This window comes from Rhipicephalus microplus, chromosome 3, assembly GCF_043290135.1.
Source record: "Rhipicephalus microplus isolate Deutch F79 chromosome 3, USDA_Rmic, whole genome shotgun sequence".
Lineage (NCBI taxonomy): Eukaryota > Metazoa > Arthropoda > Arachnida > Ixodida > Ixodidae > Rhipicephalus > Rhipicephalus microplus.
The window spans coordinates 45,435,269-45,457,746 of NC_134702.1; the positions used below are offsets into that span (position 1 = coordinate 45,435,269).

General features: G+C 47.8%; 1 protein-coding gene across 1 annotated transcript; it reads left to right on the top strand.

Annotated features, from left to right (window-relative positions):
• The first annotated feature begins 1,426 nt into the window (after nucleotides 1–1,426).
• On the top strand, nucleotides 1,427–4,862 carry LOC119161562 (endothelin-converting enzyme 2). Its single transcript, XM_037414104.2, has 2 exons — nucleotides 1,427–2,194; nucleotides 2,718–4,862. Exons 1-2 carry the CDS (start codon nucleotides 1,433–1,435, stop codon nucleotides 4,794–4,796), a joined length of 2,841 nt encoding a protein of 946 aa, XP_037270001.2. The 5' UTR covers nucleotides 1,427–1,432; the 3' UTR covers nucleotides 4,797–4,862.
• The last annotated feature ends 17,616 nt before the right edge of the window (nucleotides 4,863–22,478 follow it).

Consider the following 22,478-nt stretch of genomic DNA (forward strand, 5'->3'; position numbering starts at 1 on the left):
TCTTCTCGAAGCGGATGGTGAGCGCTGCAATTCAGGTGTAGACTGAAATCAACTCTTAACAGCATCCTTTTCCCCGAGGCAGTACGGGACGGTTAGTCTGTATCATTGTTCGGGTTCAGTCCGCGTGTGTTAATTGCCTTCATGGGGCGAAAAACAATTGCGAAAGTTGCGTTTTCGCCACATTTTAACCCTTCATAGCTGAAGGTAACAGCGAGGAGCATCGCGATGAGATGCTAGTTCAAGCTGCGCATCGATAACTTTTTTTTAAATCGGGAGTGAGGGAAAGTTAATTTCTTCTCTGCAGTTGATACAGGAATATAAAGTAAAGTTGGTTAGTTCAAAGGAGAGTAACAGACAGAAGTACAGTTACAGAATAAGCAAAGCTACAGGGACATTAGAGAACAGAACAATAGATATGCCTTGTTTTCAGGGTGCAAACACATTTCAAGATAACTGCGTTAGCTCAATACGTAATCTGAGTCTTAAAATAATGAGCCCATTGCAAATTCCTTCAGTGAAATCCCGCAATATTTGGTGAGATGGTTACGAAATGGAAATAATAAGCACCCTTTTGTAGCACGAAACCACGGGAAAATTTGTACTGATTTCCGTGCGGGAATTTACACGGATTTATTTGTGACTTCTTGCAACAAGAGAGTCACCCATTTAATTTTCATGCACTGTAGAAGAACGTGTTGCTGGGGGTCTGTGTGATAGTGCTTGAGCCCTAAAAAAAAAAAAATGTTGGTTATTTTTTATAATCACCTCACTTTAGTACTCTTACGTATATACGGTTTCAAGGTTACAAGCGTTGTAACCCAATAAAGTTCCGGTCTCATTTACCAGCTTCTAATGTTGAAACAGAAAACATGTTTTTAAGTTTTTTTTCAAGGGTGAGGGAAGTCTTTCTTTCATTTTTCACATAAAAGAAACGTGCGTAAAGTACGTGGGGACGTTTTAAAATTTTCCTGTAGCTTAAAAGAATACATATTTTAATTTATTTTGGCAAATAGGAGAAAGAAAGTGTAGACAATCAGCGGGCTTATTCTAAAGCTCTTGTCCACCGATGCAATGAACACACACCGGTGGACAAAACTGGATGTCATCAAGGGCCTGTGTCATTGAAAGGGTGTATAATACATAGCGACAAGCTTTTTTTCGCTTAGTGTGGGGGGGGGGGGGGGCTGCGGCTGCATCGTTGTTATTAAGAAAGCTGGCAAGCTTTTCTTCCTGTTCCCTTCAGAATCAACGATTCCCTCGCGTAATCACGTGATCATTATAGGCACATTTTATTTGGGTAACGGGTATCCTTCAACGCGTCCCCCCCCCCCCTTTAAAGCTTTGATAACAAAGGGCCAAGCGCTGCCTGCTAGTTCACGTGACTCGCCATAACTGATGTTTTTTTTTTGTTGTTGCTTTTCGCAGGCACGCCATGACGATTCCCACGCATTCGGAGCAAAGCGAAGGAAGCAGGAAACGAAGGAAGAAGAAGAAAGGATGCCGACGACGCAAACGAGAAGACGAAAAGACTGCCGCGAGTGTCTTGCCGGCGCAGGAGTCTACCTCGACCTCCCGGCTCTCGTCATCGGCAGTCTCAAGTTCGAAATCAGTCGTCGCCGTGTCTCCAAGGACGGCCGACTCGACAGCGTCTGCACCCGGGACCGAAGCGATTGGCGGGGAGCTTGCCTGTCCGTGGCCCAAAGGAAGCCCCAACGACGTCAACGTGTCGTTACAACGGATCCCGGCCACCGACAAGGCTCCGCACCCGGAACCTTCCGAACCACGGCCCGTTGTCCCGAAAAGTCGAGAGAAGCTGCATTCGGAGCCTTCTCTCGGAAGCGCGACTCCTCTCGGCTGGACCCAGGGTCGAAGCAAGAGCCGATCCTGTTCACGTATCTGGGGCGGGAGCCTCTTTGACCTGTCCCCGAGCACCAAGATTGAAGAGACGCCCCTGGTGATCGGATCCCACTCGAGCATGCCCGAGCTGTTCGGCCGGTGGGCCGCTTCGCCCTCGATGGAGCCCCGCAGTTCCGGAGTGAACGACGGGATCCCGGCTGGGGCTGCGCGCTCCACCGGCCAGTCGTTTAGCGCTCCTGACGCATCAATTTGGCCGCCGAACGCTGGAAGACGTGGCGCTGGCAGACAACTCTACTGTGATTCAAGCATGTGTTACCTGAGCCCTATTCGCTGCCCTGTAAGTATATATCTATATCATAATTAATCCAACGGCGCCCTCTGCTGAGCAAAAGCCTCTCCCTTGCTTCACCAATAATGAGTGTATGGCAACTTTTATAGGCCTTTTCACGGGGAGAGGAAGATTCAGCAAGAGCGGCAAACCGAACAAGCCACCACTGCCCTCCGCTGCTAATCACTTAGCGAGGGTGGATGCTAAGTCTGCCCCGTACTGTTGCTCAGCCACGCCTGTAGCGTAATTCGTAGAGCAGGGTGATGGTCACGCATGTTTTTGGCGATAATGGTTCCCGAAAGCCCCTCATACTAATTTTCTAGCCCTGTTTACTTCCTTTCTGTACTCCCGGAAATCCACGAATAAAGGGCAGGTCATTGTAAGAAGCACGTCATAGTTTTTTAGTTTTTATACCAGTTTTCTACGCACGGCGAAGCATGCACAGAAAAACTATTAGCACGGCGTGCTATAAATTTTTGTGGCTCAAACTGAAGAAACCCATCCTCCACGCCGCTCTTTTTTTCTTTTTCAGAAGAAACTTCCCAGCGCTACAGTCGCGGAGCCCATGGTCGGAATCAATCGAGTCAAAGCAGCGGTGGTCGTCGTAGGTTTCGGCCTATTCTGGCTCTTGTTTCTGGTCACTCTCCTCTTCCTCTGGGAACACCGCGAGATCACTTACCATAGGGATCCGCTGTGCAGAACGGAAGACTGCGCTAAACACGCCAATCTTCTCGTCGACATCATCTCCACGTCGAATGTGAATCCGTGCGACGACTTCGCCGCGTTCGTCTGCTCCACCCGTTCGCTCCCTGGGTTTCCATTTAACGGCAACCATTACGAATCCGCCATGGGCACCGTCATCAACAACTGGTACAGCCGACTCGACGAGATGCTCCACGTGGCTTTCACGATAGCTCCTATCGCTCGCAAACCACTCAGAATGTACGAGTCTTGCCTAGAATACTCGCACCTCAACTCGGACGCTGCGGAGTTTCTGCGTTTCGTGAACGAGACGGAGCTGAGTTGGCCCGTGGAGCCCGGGAAAGATGTGGACGCCCTGTCGGTATACGTGTCACACGCGTTCTACTACGAGGCTCCCGCCTGGTTTTCGATAGCTATTCGGGAGACGCCCAAGAACCGCAGCTCCTGGCGGCTCATCGTCTCTCCGAGCCCTTACCTGCCCGAGATGTTAGAGCGGCACGAAAGTGCCTTCCGGAATAGCTCCTACAGTGCTTACTGCGAGAGCCTGTTTCGAGCGATCGTAGGCATCGATGCCGAGCGTCTCGGCTGGGACGAAAGAGTGATAAACGAGACGGGCGTCATGGAGCACGACATCTTGTGGAAGTTGTACGGAGCAACGATGGCGGTGGGTGGTCCGCGCGAGTCATCTGCGCTGACGCCCATTGAACGCTTGGACAACTACACTCCCTCAGTTTCCAGCGCGCGCTGGCTGACGGCGCTGCAGCGTAGCCTTCCGCTGCAACCGACGATGGCTACAGAGGTGTACCTAACCGACGTGGCGTACATGAGAGCCGTGGGCGAACTTTTCGCCAAGTATGACGACCGACAACTCGTTCGACATCTTTCTTGGCTCTTCGTGCAGCGATACGCCCCTATTGTCAACGTCACCGTTCTCGTCAATCGCTTCGATGACGTCGAAAGCGCGAACGCCACTCGCCGCTCGTTCTGTGGCTGGAACGTCGATGAGTCGTACAGTCTGTTAATCTCGGTGTTGTACTTTGTCTCGAGAATTTTCAGGCCCGACAAGACCTCCATTGACGCGACCTTCAACTTTTTGACCATGGCAGCGAGCAGTCTTGTTGCAGGGTCAAGCTGGCTAGACGCCCAGAGCAAATCGATGGCGGTAGAAAAGCTGAGGGCTGTTAATATGAGCATCTGGCCAAGCAAGGTGCTTCTAAATACTCAAGTCCTGGGCAATATCTACAGAGACTTTCCGGAAGAACTGCATTCGATCACGGGGTACTGGACCGAGTCGCGAAGGAAGCTTCGCGAAGCAGTACAGCGCCCATTCTACCGCCAGTTCTCGAACCAGCCGATGAACGCGGCAGAACCGTACCTCACGTACGAAGCCATCGAGAATCGCGTTCTCGCCGCCATTGGTGCCGTCTCCAGGCCGTTGTACTATGGCAACGGCACCAGAGGCATGCTGTATGGAGGCATCGGCTTCTTGATGGCGTTGCAAATCGTCAAGTCGCTGGACGCTAACGGTTTGCGCTGGCATCCCAACGGCCGCTTCGTGCCTTCCATGCTAACCGACGAGTCGACGGAGAGGTTTGAGGCCCGCGACTCTTGCTTCGGGAAGAACGCGAGCGTCTTTCCCGAAGTTCCGGCCATCGAAGTGGCTTACTCAGCGCTTCAAGAGGCGCTGGCAAGAGACAGGCGCCGATTCAGGATCGCCGAGAACTTGACGGAAGAAATGGTCTTTTTCCTGACACTTTGTTTGATGACGTGTCGCCGGAAGCATACGCTGAGCACTGCCAGCGCCGACTGCAACAAGGCCGTTCAAAACTTTGCCCCCTTTGCGACGGCCTTCTCCTGTCCGGTGGGATCAAGTATGAATCCACGCGACAAGTGTGAGTTCTTCGTCTGACGGATTTCCTCGACGCGAGGTGCCTCTATGCCACCTCGAAAAGGGATCACTTAGTTTTTTTTTCATCACGACTTTCCACAAAGCGGTTTATTCTATTGTTTTGGTTATTAAAACATTTATAGTTCCCGCAGTTTCTGTCAAAGATAAGCGCGAGCTTCCTCACTAGTTCGCATTCAGGTGCTGCGCTGTTAACTTCGAGGACTCTGGTTCGACCCCCGCTAAGATGGCCGCATTTTGAAGGAACGCGAAATTAAAAAAAAATGCAACACATCTTATTACTACTTATCAACACATATGGATAATGTGTGTGCAGCTGCATACCTATACAGACGTATCCAGTTGCACACCTAGGAAACGATGCTGCTATGATCATTTGTGCCCGAGCACCTCGTAATAAGCGGTCCCTTAAAGCAACCCACTCGTTGCAATAATCGCAAGGTATGACGCCTGGTGCGATTACACACTTGTTCCACGCAATATACGTATCCAAAGCATGAGTTCCCGCTTTTACCTTTCTGACGCCACCTGCACAGGACTCGGTGGTAGAACAAGTGCGTGACCCGTATAGAAGGCGTGGATTAGATCACCACTCGGACCCCAGACCCAGTATTCGTATTATTTGCAATTGCTTGCTCACAAATAACGCCGATTTTTGTTCCCAACCAACGCCGCTATCATAATACCAACGTCGAGGCCGTAATTCTCGCGAGACGAGATTTTTAACGCTGTGGCGTTGAAAATTAAAGCTATCTTTAGTAGGTTTTAACGGCAGGCGGTGACCTGTTACAAGCATGCGAATGCTCGTTAGGTGAGTATATGGGCAGTGGGCATCACCAAACCCGTGCCCACACGTTTTTCCATCTCGCCCGCTCTTATATAGGAAGGCAAACGTGAGGCCTGGTCTCAATCTCTTGCTCGTAAACTGTGAACCGTCTCTAAAGCATGGCCGTTCAGAGGGAAAGCTTGCGGGAGGTTTCGACGCGAGGAAGAGGAGGACCAACACCAAGCCGGGCGCAAGAGCGTTAGACTTCGCTAACGAGACTCAAGCGAAGGCGTTAAAAGTGCGCCCCTTGCCCCACGCGAAGCGGTACTAGTCGGTCTAAATAAAAGCGGTGCAGCGCTGCTGGGGCTACAGTCGCTATCGAATGTTAGCCACTGTAGCTTGCTGGCTATGGTGTGCGCTGTTAACCTCCAGGACTCGGGTTCGATTCCCAGTCAAGGCGTCCGCATTTTGAAAGAGATCGAAATAAAAAAAACGTACACTTCTTCCTAATAATCACCATGTCTTCGAAAGTAATCTTAAGCTCTTAATTACATATCGCCTCATAATTATGCCTTATTATTACACAGCGTAGCTTTGACTCGTATAAACATCGGAATATAATGATTTAAACTGTTATCAATGCGCACTCGTGTTCTACAAGCTTCACAGGTAAATTAGGAATGTTATAAAACGCGTATCAAATACCTGTTGCTGTATTTAGAATGACCAAAACACCTGTCTAGGAATGGAGTGCAAAACTAAAAAGAAATTAGTGTTTTTTAAATGCTGTAACAGCTCAGTTAAATGCCATGGCTAAGCTTCATCTAGGGAACTTCATAAGTGCTCACTTACATGACAGCAAAACATTTCGATTATTTATGTTCATGATGTCTCTTATGATAAATGGTTCGTAGATCGCGCACGCCATTCAGTTGCGATAACAGACATCAAACACTGATAGCGGGCGGTCAAGGGCAAGGAGTACGAGATATGAATGAAATTATATGCATATATATAGTGTGTGTGTGCATCTTTATGGTGTAAGTATGACTTAAATCATCATCCCGATGTGCGTTTGAAGAACCTTATTATGCGAATCTATATATCATTGTAGCCTGTAAGCCATTAGTTACGTAAAGGTGATGTTAAGCGTATGTCCAGGGTTAGCTTTGTAGAGCTAGTGTAAGATTGGTCGTTGCATCGTGGTGGGCAGTAATAAAACTCTGTGTATCGGTAAAACACACACGGGTGAACAGCAATGTTCTTGGACATTGACCGCCGTTGACTCAGTTTGAAAGTATACCCTAGATACGTGCAAAGAATTGCAAGTTAAGGACTTGTTTTTCTTAGTTGAACACATTACGGCAAGTAACCCATACTCGCCGCAATGGCAATAGGCGGCGCTGACTAACGCTCCCACATTTAAACGCTCATATACACCCGATGATGAGTGGGGTGAAGCATCCGTCCGCCCGCTCCTATCACACTAGAGCACGCATCGGACGAACCGACGCTTCGACCCACTCATCACCATTGTGGGTATGCTGGCTCTGCAGGATGGAATTAGAAGGAATGCCGATCAGGTGATGCTTTAAGGAGCTTCGCCCCTGGTATGAGAGGTTAACGTCCTTCTCGCCAGACTGTCTATTGTTTTTTTTTTTTGCTCTCTTGAAACTTTGGGATCCTTTTTAGGCGCTAGAAGTGCGTCACTTGAATTTATTCATACTCTCTCAACTCTGACATCTTACGGCACCTAGCATCATGCAATTCGTAGTGCAAGTAGAGTTTTTGCATTGCTGCTAGCGGTTATAGATCCGAGCAGCCAGATATTTTGTCGTCAGCCTATTGTACTGATAATGCTGCATCGTAAGCATCGAACCCATTGACACTGTTCTTGTGTACTGACATCATATGATCGATAACGGCTGTCGTACGCAAAGCAGATACTCTGGGAGTCTGTCGAAGTGAAGTTTGTCTTTGAGTACAGAGTACATTTTACAAAAAAAAGAATAAAAAGTGGTAAAAAAAGAATTGACAAGGAAAAAAATTGAGGGATAGACTGAAAAAAAGTAGGGGAAGGTAAGGGACTAACACGTATTTTTTTTTCCTTGACAAAGTCAGACATACCCATATTTACAGCATGGTGCGAATATTTTTTCTGTCTATACCTTTAATTCCGTAGAATCATCACCAATGTGCAATTTCATATTATAAATGTACTGCCAGGAAGCCGCCATTAATCGCCCGCCTTGATGGTCTTGTGGTTACGGTGTTCAGCCGCTGATGCGATGGTCACGGGTTCGAATCCTGGCCGCCACGGCCGCGTTTTCGATGGATACGTAGATGCTTGAGGCCCACAGATTTAGATACCCGTTAAAGTGGCCCTTCAACGCTTTTCTAACTATTGTATTTTTTTCGAATCGATCCCGTACGAGTGGTGTTCAAGATTTCTCGACACCTATAATTGCTTTCTCTCGTTCCGAGAAACACGTTTGAAGCTAAGCAGAGAGGCATGACATGGATTAAAGAAGTTACCTCACACGTGCGTCATGACTTCGAGCACTTTCTCTCTCTCTCTCTCTTTTTTTGTTTCAACGCGCGGCTAACCATTAGCGAGATCTCAAGCGCGAGCACGTGGCGGCCAGTTGCGGAGGGTGCATTAACGACCACGCTGCTCAAATCAGTCAGTAGCCGTTAATTTTTTCTATATGGCAAGCAGCATTTGTAAGAGGGAGTGATTGTTAGCTGAGATAGAATGAAATGTGAATTCCAGGCCACTTGCCGTGCAATAATGCTCGGCTCGCGTGCTCTCGGAACACTTGACTACCGATTGGCGTCGTTTTCTGACAACGCTAAAAAAGTGTTGCCCTCTTAAGAACCCGAGGTAGTCGAAATTTCCGGAGTCCTTCCCTATGTGGCGTCCCTCGATCAGAGTCATATCGCAGTTTTGCGGCGTTAAGCTCCTACAATTATATTAGGAAGCTGCCATCAAAAACAGAGTTTTAGCCTCTGTTTAAATACTGGTGGTGGCAGCGGTTGTGATGTTGGAAGGGCGGGGTTAGCCTGGCCTAAAAGACCGGCCACATTGAATATCGTGTAGTTGATAAAAAAAAAGCGCTTGCATGTTTAGCGTGCCACAACCAGTGTCTCATGGTGTCTGCAGTTGCTTTGGGCGGCAGATTAAGTTTGTACCGTGCACTTGACACTCGGTACGCTAGAATTTCAGCATTACGCCACCATCGAACTCAGCGACCACGTGCAGAATCAAACCAGTGTTCGTTCTGGCGCTCGACGCTGCAATGCCGTAGCCCCTGGGCAACCACGAGGGCTATATAGTTGAAATTGTGCTTATTAAAACTGTTCCGTGCTGTACGTTCATTACGCTGCACCTATTTGGCTGTGCGAGAGCGCAACGAAGGAGAGTGAGGTTGTGGAAACGAAATGACTTCTCCGTTTGTAGCCAGCATCGACCCTGGAGCTAAGCCGTGGCGCACCCTAGGTCGTAAAGACAAAGGCGGAGGCGGCAGTAGTTCACCTCCAAAAAAAAAAAAAGCCAGAAAACAAAAACACAAGAAAGGCTGAACAAAACACACTAGGCCCCTTTGACTTCTGTGAACCGCCGGCCATTTGGTCAAATGGGAGCAAAGTTTGCCCATGGCGCAGATCTCGTTTAGAGTTTGGCCACTCGCGTAAAAGTAAGCATGGGATTTACAGTAGTTATAGATACACAACAGTTATACAAAATGAACAGTAGCTGTGCTACTGTTCACTGGCAACTCCGTATAGGCACTGGATCTTGGCCTCCAAGGTAGTGCAGGTAAGAGATTTCACCTGTGCGTTGTTGAACAATCAAAATTCGCAGCGTGTGCGTTAACTACAAAAATGACCCCAACTCCCCAAAGGACGTCGTGAGGAAATGCAAATTCCTTGCGTAGCATCCCCAACATGTTTCGTTTTGCACGTGGGAACCAAGCATTAGAAGAACGATGTTTTCTTTTCTTTTTTCCTTACTCCGTTCAGCCAATAACGCCGTTAACCGCACGTGGCGTTCTTCTGTCGCGAGAAACGCGGTATGCGTTTCCAGCGACAGTAGCTAGCGCGCACGGTTAAAAAAAAAATTGGCAGATGCCACGTACAGCGGGAATCGATTATATAGGCGAAGCAAGAATGAGAAATGTTGATATGTCACTTTAAAATCAGCACAACGTTACAAGGTGGAGGTAAATGATGCCACACATGACTTCCATGTCATGATTATGAAAGTTAGCACTAGTCATTTATTTCGTCATCCATTGACGTCACGTAATACCAAATTTAGTATATGTGGAGCTAGCAAAACAGCCGCGGGTGCATCATGAAGGGCCCATTATACTTCGATGTAACGTTTACGCACGCGCACGCTGGGCACAGCGACGCTACGTTGGCAAAACGCGAGCACTCGATAGTCTGACGCCAGGGGCGACCAACCAGCGTCCGTCGGCACGGTCTGGCGGCAACCGGCACGAAATGCGACATCCCGCATTTCGCGCCGATGCGTTACCCAGACAACACTGCGTCTCCCTCTTCTCGTGACGGAGGGACTCCGGGTGAGCTAAAACGCGCATGCGTCAAAGCAACTCGGTGTGGCGCGCGCCTGCGAGTATATGGCAGGCATGGAGTTTCATACAAAAATTGTATGAAACTCTATGATGGCAGGACCGGCGCCTCGCATGGCAACACCGGCGTGACGTGATGAAATGAACGCTGGCGAGCACGCGCACTTCGTTACATCGAAATGTATTGGCGCTTTCACTGTGGCATGTAGTCATGTTCTGACATGACACGCATCTCATGATTATCATGTTTGCACCAGTCACATGCCTTCGTCATCCATTGGCGTCACGTAATACCGCATTTCGCATATGTGAAGCTAGCGAAATGACCGCGAGCACATCATCAGTGCGGCATGTAGTAATGTTGTTGCATGACATGCATGTCGTGATTATAATGTTTGGATGTGTAATTTACCTATGTCGTCCGTTCGCGTCGCGTATTAGCGAGTTTCGTGCATGTGAAGCTTGCGTAACGGCCACGAGGGCATCATGAGCGTAGCATGTAGTCATGTTGTTACATGACACGCATCTCAAGTTTATCATGTTTACACCAGTATCATACCTTTGTCATCCATTCACGTCCCGTAATACCAAACTTGGCCGTTTCGCTAGTGAAGCTAGCGAAACGGCCGTAAGCGCATCATGAGCGTGGCATGTCATGTTGTCACATGACACGCATCTCAGGATTATCATGTTTGCACCAGTCACATAACTTTATCATCCATTCACTTACTGTAATACCAAATTTGGTATATGTGACGCTAGCGAAACGGTCGCGAGTGCATCACGAGCGTGACGTGTAGTCATGTTACGTAACACGCATGTCATGATTTTCATGTTAGAGTCTGTTGCTTGTGTTCGCCATGCAATCATGCCATACCATACCAGATTTGCAACATGCCATGTGAACGAAACCACCGCAAGAGCTGCAAGACCATGAAATGTAAATGATTACATTAACATTAACGACATACATGTCATGATTTTCATGTTATGACTAGTCGAATATGTTCGTCATATAGTCATGTTATGCCATATCAGGTTTGGTATTGATACAATTATCGAAACGGCCAGGAGAGCTAAATGTCGCAGACGGATAGATAGATAGATAGATAGATAGATAGATAGATAGATAGATAGATAGATAGATAGATAGATAGATAGATAGATAGATAGATAGATAGATAGATAGATACGCTCAAAGTCGCCAAAATTCGCTAAGAAATGCGAACTTCTTCGCATTTTTATGAAGTGCATTGCGAGATTTCTCGCATTTCTTCGCATTTCTATGAAGTGAACAAAACAAACAGCGTTCTCGGTGCGGCGTTGGCGTTTCACAGCGCCATCTCGAGCACACAATACCGGGTGTTCTCGATTGGCGCCCAGCCAGCGAACGGTGGAGAGTGAAGTGCGAGCGGACGGGAAAATGGGCGCAGAGAGGAGAGAGATCAAACAGCGAGAGTAAGAGGGGCGCACTGCACCGATCACCGACCCTCTCCTACAGACTTTCCGGAGTTGATGTGTGACCGCATCACGATGACCCTCCCCTCGCGGGGAGGCAACAGTCATCTACCGGATAATTCAATAAAGTATTCTCTCTCTCTGTCTCTCTCTCGCAATCATATATAGGGAAACTCTATGCTCACAACCGCCTGGCACTCAACTACGAGTGCACTGTTTCTCTCTCCCTCCTCCCAAGTTAACAATGGTGGCGCATTCTTGGACGTGCGCGAGTGTCCTCTTCGTTGTCTTTCACCACCGCACACACATGCACCGGAGAACTGAACATGTACCAAATTTGGTATTGTGCCACGTGAGTGGATGACGAAGGTATGTGACTAGTACAAATATGGTAATGTTCGCGCGCATATCACATCACATTATACATTCAATAGCGGTAGGATACGCACGATGTTGCTCTGTAGTCTTCACTGCATCCCCAAGAAAAGAGCACGAATATAGAACAGCATTTCGGCAACAGTAAACCTGGCTATGACGTGAGAGGAAGAAAAGTCGCTGCTACCATAATTCAATCATAAGTTGAAGTATTCACTTTGCGTAGCACTACGCTCTGGCTGCCTGGATGAACGCTTTGACTCACTTTGGACGCTGCTTGTAGCAGCATCTGGGCTTCCGAAGGGAGACAGCAAGGCATCAACAGAAAAGTGAACAAAGTTGTTTATTGTCAGCAGTCAATATACTCCCGCAGGAAAAAGGCAAAAGGGAGTGTGCGCTTTGATAACAACAAAGGTGGTGCGTGCGCGTATGAATGTGCTCATGTGTCAATACGATACATGTCCCTTCTTCGAAGAAGGTGTTGAAGCCGAATCGCCGTGTCTTTATTTGTTCGAAGTTGGCGTCATGTGCTACCCGCTTGGGTGCATGGTCTCTACTATCTTAGGGCTGTTCCACGCGCTTCCCGCACAGCCGCAACTAACGTGCCGGGACCCCTATCGCACGCAAGCGGGGACTAATAATCCTATTGGCGACGCTCTTTCACCCTTCGCAGCGTCGCCAATCGGATTATTTGTCCCCCGCTTGCGTGCGGTAGGGGTTCCGGCACGTGCGTTGCGGCTGTGCGGGAAGCGCGTGGAACGGCCATTAGCGACCTAGTAAGTTCAGGGGGCGGCGGGCTTCTCCTTGAGTGTGAGCGGCCTCCGATGATGTAGTCAAGGAAACTATATAAGTACAACGACTGCTACCAACTATTGCTCGTGTTAATCGCGTCATGTCACTGTGAACCCGGCGGCTAAAGGTGCTGTTTCCCGTGATGCAAGTGTTCGAGTAAAAAATTACGCAGTCATGGCACGAACTGTAGACACTGTAAGTGCAAGTACACGCAATCCTTAGCCACTAGATTTCGGCGTTTCAATTGGGCGAGGACTGGTTCGGGGCACGGGAAATGACCCTAAATGAAAGAAAAAAAAGGAAGGGCGAAACCCATGACCCCTAATTCACACTGAGGCATCGGCTTTCTGCAGCGACCGAAATTCTTCTGCCGCTGAAACGCATGCAGTGTCGTTCACACTGGACGCACCCCGCTTCACCGATTATGCCATCTACCACGGCATGAACGCAAGATGAATGCACTGTTACCGATTTTTCTCGCGACTCGAAAATGCCACAACGCAATTCGGTGGTCTAGTTTCGATGATTCTCGTACGAAGGCAGCAGGAAGAAAGCAGTACTGCTTAGTTTGCTGGCAAGTCTCTGTCTTTTAATGCCTGTGGCGGCTGCATTTCCGATGGAGGCGGAAATGTTGTAGGCCCATGTACTCAGATTTGGGTGCACGTTAAAGAACCCCAGGTGGTCAAAATTTCCGGAGCCCTATCACTACGGCGTCTCTCATAATCATATGGTGGTTTTGGGACGTTAAACCCCACAAGTCAATCGATCAATGTATTTTAATGCATGAAGAGCAGAAAGAACCGCCGACGCCAGCGGCGTTGGTGGGTTCATCTTGCTCTGGAAGACCGCGACAAGCTCGGTCACTCCAACGATAAGCTCGGTCAACTCTTTCAAGAAATAGGGACGTGAACTCGAGTTGGTTACAACATTAAGTTACGTTCTCTGCGACAGGACGAGTAGGGCTTGCCCGCCATTTTTCAAAATTCCTGGACCAGCGCTTCTATTGGTTCCTGGTGACAGATTCGGCGGCAGAGGCCGCAAAAATCAGTCCGAGAGTGATCGGCGCGGAGAGGGCCCTTTCGGCGAATCTCGCTACCACCGAATCCAATTCGGTGCACTTTCGGTGGCCGGAATGCTCACTGTGAACAGGCCTTAAAAGCGGGAGTGATAGCAACCACAGTCTCTTGTCACGTCATCTCGCGGCGAGCAAAACAACCATTCGTTGCTGATATGGAACGGCAAGCTTGCACCTCCCCTCCCCCATATTCAAGGTGATTACCATCTCTCGCGTAATCGCCTTGAAGGAGGAGAGGGTCGCAATCTTGCCACTGGTTCCATATCAGCAACGAATGGTTGTTTTGCTCGCCCTGCGAGATGACGTGAAAAAGAGACTGTGGTTGCTATCGCTCCCGCTTGAACGCGCTGCCAGCAGTCGCCGGAGCGCGAAGGCCACGCGCTCCCGTGTTCCCTTTCATAAAAATTGACACTGTACATGCTGCAATAATGAGACTTGGACTCCTGCACAATCGGCTCTTCGTAGCACTTGCTGCCACACCATGCTAATTCGGGTCGTATGGCGCGTAGCCAAGCGGCTCCTTTCGGCAGACTCGGTATGTGTAACACTTTAATCATTCCTAGAACAACAGTGGTCTGTTACATCACTGTAGAAGTATTTTAGGCTATAGTCATATCTACTTATCCGCGCAATCAACAGCAACAAATATTTCAAGAAACCTGTTGGCTAGGCGAACGGAATTCGCTGCTCTGTTCTGATGCAACAGAGTCATTCTGTGTACACTTGAGTTGCGATGTGTGTGTAGCACCTTCGAACACTTTTTTGAAAACACTTTTTTTGAACACTTCGAAACTTTGATGTAGTTTACGTTCGGGTGTTTTTTCACCTAATTAAAAACAAAAAAGTTCGTCCAGATTTGGTTAAACAAGAAAGCGAACTACGCTATGAGCTCTCATCACCACCACTCACCCTTTCAAGTGCACTCACGTGTGCCGTTAACGAAACAGCTTATCCCGACATTCTGCTTCCTTAAAAAAGAAAAAAAAAGAAAAAAAAGAAGGTCTTTGCAACCATATAGTCGCGTGTGAGGAAGACTGGACCTACGCCGCTCAACTAACTAGCATATCACTCCCAGCTCCTTGTGTGGCCCTATAAGGCTTCCCAAATTGTCGCTTGCCATATTGCGACGGCATTTCAAAGCAGTGTGGCCCGTAATTGGGAGTGTATCTATCACCGCCTGCCAAGTTCATAAAATACGGGAAGTTAAAAAAAAAAGGAAAGCAGAGGCATTCGGAATGGTCCCTTTAGCCCATCATGGCCTCAACGCAGGGTGGCCAGCCGGTGGGCTTCTTCTGGTCAACCTCATCACGCGCAGCCGACCGTTGTTGACACCCGACTTACGCACTAGCCCGGCTAGCGCGACCGCATTCCGGGTCAGCGGCGTACTGTGTCCGTGTTATTCTAAATCCCACTGCTAACCCATTTCTTTGGCCGCGGTGCCTAGCTGACCTCTAAGCCCTTGCGCGACACGCCTACCGCAGCCCTGCTATCGCTTAATTACGCTCGGATGCGCTTATATATCGGTGCAGCGTAACGAGAAGTACGTGCCTTATCGAAGTATACTGCAGTCGAGAATCCGCTGAAAATATTAAAGCAAATCAGAAATTAAGAACTTACCACAGTTTTACCCCCTGCAGAAACAGTTGGGGCTAGCTGCTATTTCCGCGTGTTTGATATTCCCAGATTTTATGCGACGTATCGCAATTTTGTGCGGGTGTCTGCGATTACGTTGTTTGTAGAGTAGATGAGCACAGGACAAGACGTTTTATAGATTTCATAAGAGTTTGATAGGGTGGTGGACAGACAGACAGACAGACAGACAGACAGACAGACAGACAGACAGACAGACAGACAGACAGACAGACAGACAGACAGACAGACAGACAGACAGACAGACAGACAGAATTTAGTTGTTGCGCTGTAGTTGTGCACAAATATACAGCGAACGCGTTCGTCGGCTTGTCCATGGCCACATCTCCACATCTCTGGATGTCCTTTTCTTGGCCCTTCCTCAGCGTACAAAGCTAAACACAAGGCATACACGTATCTGCTATATATAGCAGAGGGGCACGTAAGTGTGAGTGTCTGTTCGTAATTTAGGGGCATGGAGATTTTTTTTCTAATGTGACGAAATATTAAATATGACCGTCCCATATGCATTTCAAAAATGACTCAAAGGCGAAATTAAGCCATCCTCATTTAAGGTTTTAACGCTAGCTGTAATCTGAACAGCCTACCAGGAAACGATCATCATTATCACCAACGGGCACGTGCTACGAAATTTGGGTAGACCTCACTACTTAACAGTGGTGCGCTAACGATGACTAAGGCAACAGTTCACCCGCAACAAATGGCTGTGAATTCAGGCAGCGAACCGAAGACCCCGAGTACGTGGGGACCGCGAGAAGATACCGAAGCGACGGGAGGCCTACGCCAATGACGATGTGTTCGTGGATCTGTGATAGGCGCGGAGGCTTGGTTTCAACGTGAATATGTGTCTCTGGACTAGCAACGAGCTGGAATCAACTTGAAAACAACCTTCATCACCTAGCTAAGACCCGGCAACGACCTAGGAAAAACCAGATTAGTACTCAGAATTCTTCAATTCCGCTGTTTCAACAAGTCTTGCAGAGATCAGTGAAAGCTTCGCCTTTTTTGTTTCTTCCCTGCTGATTTGATTCTCCCTAGCCCTAGAAAACATTTATGTGACTGTAGCCCAGCGCAGAGTCGCAAAAAAAAAAACTGCTTTCCATATTTTCAAGAAATAGGTTTGCAGACCGGGTTCAGCATATGAGGACCACAACCATCGCGGCGGATTCCGCTCTTCTTCGCGCTGCTTCAGTGGATTGTCAATGTTGTTTTCGTTGAGGAATAGGGCTCTATTCCCGAGTATTTAATTATGGCATCTAAATTTCGAGGCAGTACACAGCTGCACAAAAGTAGAGTTCATGGTACTCCGAGTCACTCCCCATTTTCTAACACCGAACGCATGTGTTCGCAGTAGCATGTGATAGTGCAAACTAAGCAAAATGCTACCCGGTCATAATTGCCAGCCTGTCATTAAGGAGCCGAATTCGCTTGAACGAATGCTTATTTTAATTAATACATGTCGGATCTGAAAGAGTTAACTGCCTGTCTTTCCTCATATAACGTTTCACTTCATTGTTCTCGCATTCACTGCTTCTCCCTCATGGCGGAACTGTGATTTCTTTAAAGATATTAAAGTTACTTGTATTATGCGATACTTGTATATCCTGTCATTGATGTCCGCATATATACTCGCCTCCAGTGCAGTCAAGCTTGGGTGTTTTTTTTTCTTTATAATGACCCTAAGACTGATTCTAAAACACTAGTTTCCTTCCCATCAATTATATTCTCATCAACGACGACAGAGACCACCCTCCGTAAGCTAAGCATCCTCATAAGGTTGCTTTGTGCTACTAAGACGGTGGAGCCGACCCCTGCCAGCAAAGCGCTGCATGCAGTGACGAAGAGTGAGAGAGCGAGAGGAGAAAAGGGCTTGGAATGGGGCACTGCTACACCGCCCTGTCTTCCCACATATTTTTCTCGGTTGACCAAGAAGTGATCTTCAGCCACTGACCAGGCGACAAACGCCCTACCCCCAGAGGAAGACGGCTAAATTATAGCTGCGACTGACGTGACCGATGATGAATTAACACCGAGACCTAATTATGGTGTTGAACCGGCGAAGTGTTCTATACACCGAGCGGATCTGCATCCTCCTAGCAGATATACAGGATGAGGAAAAGAACGGGATACCGAAGTAACCGTTAGGTTAGGTGAAATTCACATAGGGACTTTGGAAAACGGCCTTTGACATTTATTGGAATAGCATGGCCTTACATACACCGAAATCATCAATGCTAGCATGTGTTCAACTACATGTACCATATTCTATGAGAGGCCCCTAAATCATTCCGAGTTTATGTAGAGTGGTTTCTTTCTCGCCTTCTCTTCTTTTCCTACAGGAGCTAACACTTCTTCACAACCTATTTAATCAGGGAACACTTGGGCAATGTTGGAACTAAGCGTTGAGCCCATCAGGATTTCAAGCTTTTCCACTACACGTTTTCATGTCCGCTTGCGCAGTCGCAAACGGACAAAACGAGGCGTAAACACTTGCTCGTGCATTTAGAGTCACGCACGACAAGGTAGTATGGTTGTTCGACTGCATGACAAAGCAGAGTAGTAGACAACTCAAAACCGATAAATCTCGCATATAAAACAATATAGAGCTCATTTACTCGTGATGTCATGCAAACAGATTGCTGGCGTCACAAAGGCGGCAAGCGCCTTGAGAGAATAACGCGCTCATTCTCTTTATCTTCAGAAGTTCTTCAGCGCAGTCCCGTCTGCCTCACTGCACGGAACTGTATTCACCAGTATATTACACTCTATACATACTCAATAAGCACATAATAACTGACTGAAGAGCCAGCAGCATCGGGTTTGACACAGAATATTGCGCCGTTCGATCTAGCGTACGAATTGCGAGCCACATAGAGACAAGGCACAAGGAACTCGCTCGTTGTGTGGCTGCTTTCGTTCATCTGAGCGCCGGTACGCCATTACCAGCAATCGATTCGAACAGTCGCAGAGGGACGCTGTGCACAACTAAACGTAGCACACATTGACAGAGTTGTAACGCATTGGAGCTACATTACCTGCACGGTTCTTTCGGGCCCGTCCGAATGTGGCTGGCGGTGGAGCTAATAGCTATCTGGCAAGAGCCATATAATACAGGTGTGGACAGCCGAGGCGGCAGGTTCGCTGCGTTACTGTCGATCCCACGATCACCCAGAGATACGTCGTGATGTTGCTGTTGCTTAACACAAAGTATCTTTACGTGATGCAGAAAGTGATTGCAGTGATCAACGCAGGTCGGTTGATCTGTTTATCAGTGATAGCATAACTGAAAGTTGGCGTTGTATAAATGATTATTAAACATAATGTGCCGGCAGACGAGGGAGTGCAAATGCGACTGAGTATATTTAGCGTGCTCATGTGCAACCATCCACGTGCTTCTCGTTATATGAATCGGACACTTTCTCAGCGCAGTTCATCTGAACATATGTTCACATGATGAACTCATGCAGATAGTGCTAAACACATACATAATAAAACCAATATTGTGGCTTATTTTGTCTGCGCCATTTTTTAGGGGAGTGACAGAAAAAAATGCGAAAATTCAGAGACAAGTAATGCCAGTGACTCTTGTTTCCGGCGTGCACAGTTCTTGTCAAAACTACATCCGAGTAAGCAACACCTTTGCCGGCCAGGTTTTTAGCGTAATGACGCTGTTATTATTAGCGATTGCTCATAGCACTCGTTATTTTAAAATAAACTACGACGTGTTTCAATGTGTGAGTCCGTTATTTTTATTTCGCATGCGAAATGAAGTTCAAGTTGATAACTCATATTTTGTATTGACGCACATTGTGGTTTCAGTGGCGTAAGGTCTCTCTTTTTTTCCCATTTTTTTAGTGGAGTCCCTGTCATGTTAGTGTAGCTATTATTAGGTTGTCGTCGCCGGGAGAATTCGGTCACGTAAGCAGTAGGAATAACCTGTTAGTCCGTTTGCAGGTGCACTCAATGCTTTTTCTCTTTCCTCAGCGAGGAGTAACATTCTGCCAGGAGGAGAGACGACCTTTTTTGTACGAAAAAACGCGTAAAAATGCACTATTCTGGCTCTACATCTGGAAATCGGTTGCGGCTATGTGTTCGTTGTAAGCTCGTACACAACTGCGACGCCAAAACTATATTTCGACCTGCAGGTGGTTAGAAGCCACACAAACAAACAAACAAACAAACAAACAAACAAACAAACAAACAAACAAAACACAATAGGGTACCATTAACTTCGTCACCCTCCTCAGCTGTCATTGCCATGACTTATTCAATGGACATTTTGAAATGGTTTGCTCCGATAATGGCTCTTCGTGAAAGCGGGGTATTATGCTGCGATCGATGGTATTTGCATATTAGCTACAACATCGTCACACAATCTGTCGAAGCTCCTGATTTATAAGTTGGGTTTAACGTCCCAAAACCACCATATGATTATGCGAGACGACGTAGTGGAGGGCTCCAGAAATTTCGACCACCTGGGGTTCTTTAACGTGCACCCAAATCTGAGCACACGGGCCTACAACATTTCTGCCTCCATCGGAAATGCAGTCTCCGCAGCCGGGATTCGAACCCGTGACCTGCAGGTCAGCAGCCGAGTACCTTAACCACTAGACCATCGTGGCGGGGCGTCGAAGCTCCTCATTGCGAGCGAAATGTCATTGCGCCAAGGTGCTGCGGGCTATTTCGACACGAAAGATTTCGCATGATCTACTTTTAGACTTACAGGATAGACACTCTGTGTGCCGTCCCGTTGGTACAATGCTGCAGGCATGCTGTGGAAGAAGCAAAGGAAACATATGTGTCCATGGCGTTCTTCTTACGTTTAGGAAACAGCGCGTCAATATTTCGTACTTAAATGCATGAAACTTTTGATGCAGATACTTCCATGCGGTCCTGAAGCGCCTGATAGATGACGTGCGCAGCGATGTGGTGAATTTGCCCGAAGAGACTCGCTGGAAAGGCTTATAGAGGGATTTTCCGTTGACAAACTAAATCTGTCGGTCATTGCACTTTGTGCAACATCTGTCCTCTATGTATTTTATGCTTCCAGTCGTTCCGATTGAGCCGTGAATGCCGATAGATGCGATCCGCTTACGGTTGTTCGAAGCTGCTCGAAGCTTGCATAACAGCTCGCGCTGTACCTTTGCGCGCTATAAGGTCCCAGTTGTCGTAATCTGTATGACATTTCTACATCATTTCGCAACACCAGGTAGCCAGTTAGATTGGCATTGTTTCAGTGAACTGCCACTGTTTTCAACCTCTGCGTGGCCGGCTACATTGTGCATAAAGTTTATCATATGTAGTACTCCTATGAATATCATTGGAAACGGTGGTGCCATTTGGATTCTGATCCGTCGTGGCCTGCGTGTGGGTCCCTAGCAGCGGCCAGTTTGTTTTTGCGCCACTTTTAACACATTGTATCTCTATGTTATAATTATGGCCCCTCAATTAGAGGAGACAGATAAAAGCAGTGTTTCACAGTGAAAGCTGTTATGAGATCACAACAAGGGCCACGTGCGCCGTAGTAGTCCACCGCCGCCGCCGCCGGTGTCCGTAACCACTAGTGCACGAAATGAAAAAAAAAAACTATGTAAATAAGAAACACCAAGGACACAACGGCATACGAGCCCGGGTCCGCTTATGAGGGACGCCGTAGTGGAGGTCTCTGGAAATTTTGACCATCTGGTGCTCTTACGTGCCTTGACATCGCACAGTACATGGGACTCTACCATGTCGCTTCCATCGATATGATTGATTTGTGGGGTTTAACGTCCCAAAACCACCATTTGATTATGCGAGACGCCGTAGTGGAGGGCTCCGGAAATTTAGACCACCTGGGGTTCCTTAAAGTGCACCCAAATCTGAGCACACGGGCCTACAACATTTCCGCCTCTATCGGAAATGCAGTCGCCACAGCCGGGATTCGATCCCGCGACCTGCGGGACAGCAGCCGAGTACCTTAGCCACCAGACCACCGCGGCGGGGCTTCGCTTCTATCTAGACGCGATCACTGCGGCCGAGATTGAACCTGGGGTATTCGAGTCAGCAGTCGAGAAACCTAGCCCTTGGTCTAACGAGGCTTTTTTTTGTTGTTGTTCCTGTTTATGGGCGGACGTGAAATGGAGACTGATTAGTGCATAGCATCTCGCTGAGATTCGAAATAAAAATAAAAATAGGAACAAACTCACGTTCCGTTTGCGTGTTTTAGTATTACTCCCAGCTTTCATTCATCATGCTCAACAAGCTATACAAATTACGCATGTCACCTAGAATATTTTTCGCAATGTCGCGTGCAATGCTGTTAATGAGGTCCCATTTAAAGTGCTGGGTATAGTCAGGAAACTGAACATTGCCCGCCTGGTTTCCTACATGTAGCCAGCATTTAACCTGTATTTGATTAAAAGTGCATGGTGAGTGACGTTAGAGCACCAATGTCAACGTAGAGGTGCTACTAAGAGCAGGACCATTCCTTGCTGTACGTCGCTCCCTCCATATCGGGGCGCCCGCCCACGAAAAGGGCAAGTGACAATCAGAAATTTCACGTCTTTCCGTGACCTGTAGCGTTGCGAATCTTGGAAGGCGTAATCCTGAATGCCCAGTAGATGCATCCCGTGTGTCAGCTCGAAATGCCGAAACCTGGTGAAGGAGCCCTGAAGGTTTTCACCTGCAGGGTAAACACCTTCAACATCGCCAGGGTTCACACGTACGCGATTACCGCCGGCATCCCTCCCTTCTAATTTTTCAGCGGTCTGACTATCTGCTCCTGCGCAGCCCTTTCCTGCCACAATCAAACGAGGACGACCCAGGAGGTTGTTGGTTGAACGGTGGACACTTGACTCGACTTGATACACAATAAAACGAACGACCATATCCTGGAAACCACTCGGGAAATACTTGCCAATGTTCAACCACTCGAATTTTCGTGCTATCATAAACGATAAAGTTTTTTGGCTTCCTGTCATAGATACAGATCA

What these genes read in the sequence shown, in the direction of transcription:
- LOC119161562 (XM_037414104.2), top strand. Translation starts at nt 1,433, where the DNA reads ATGACGATTCCCACGCATTCGGAGCAAAGCGAAGGAAGCAGGAAACGA. An exon ending in TGAGCCCTATTCGCTGCCCT is followed by an intron (nt 2,195 to 2,717) that starts GTAAGTATATAT and finishes TTTCTTTTTCAG; the next exon opens with AAGAAACTTCCCAGCGCTAC.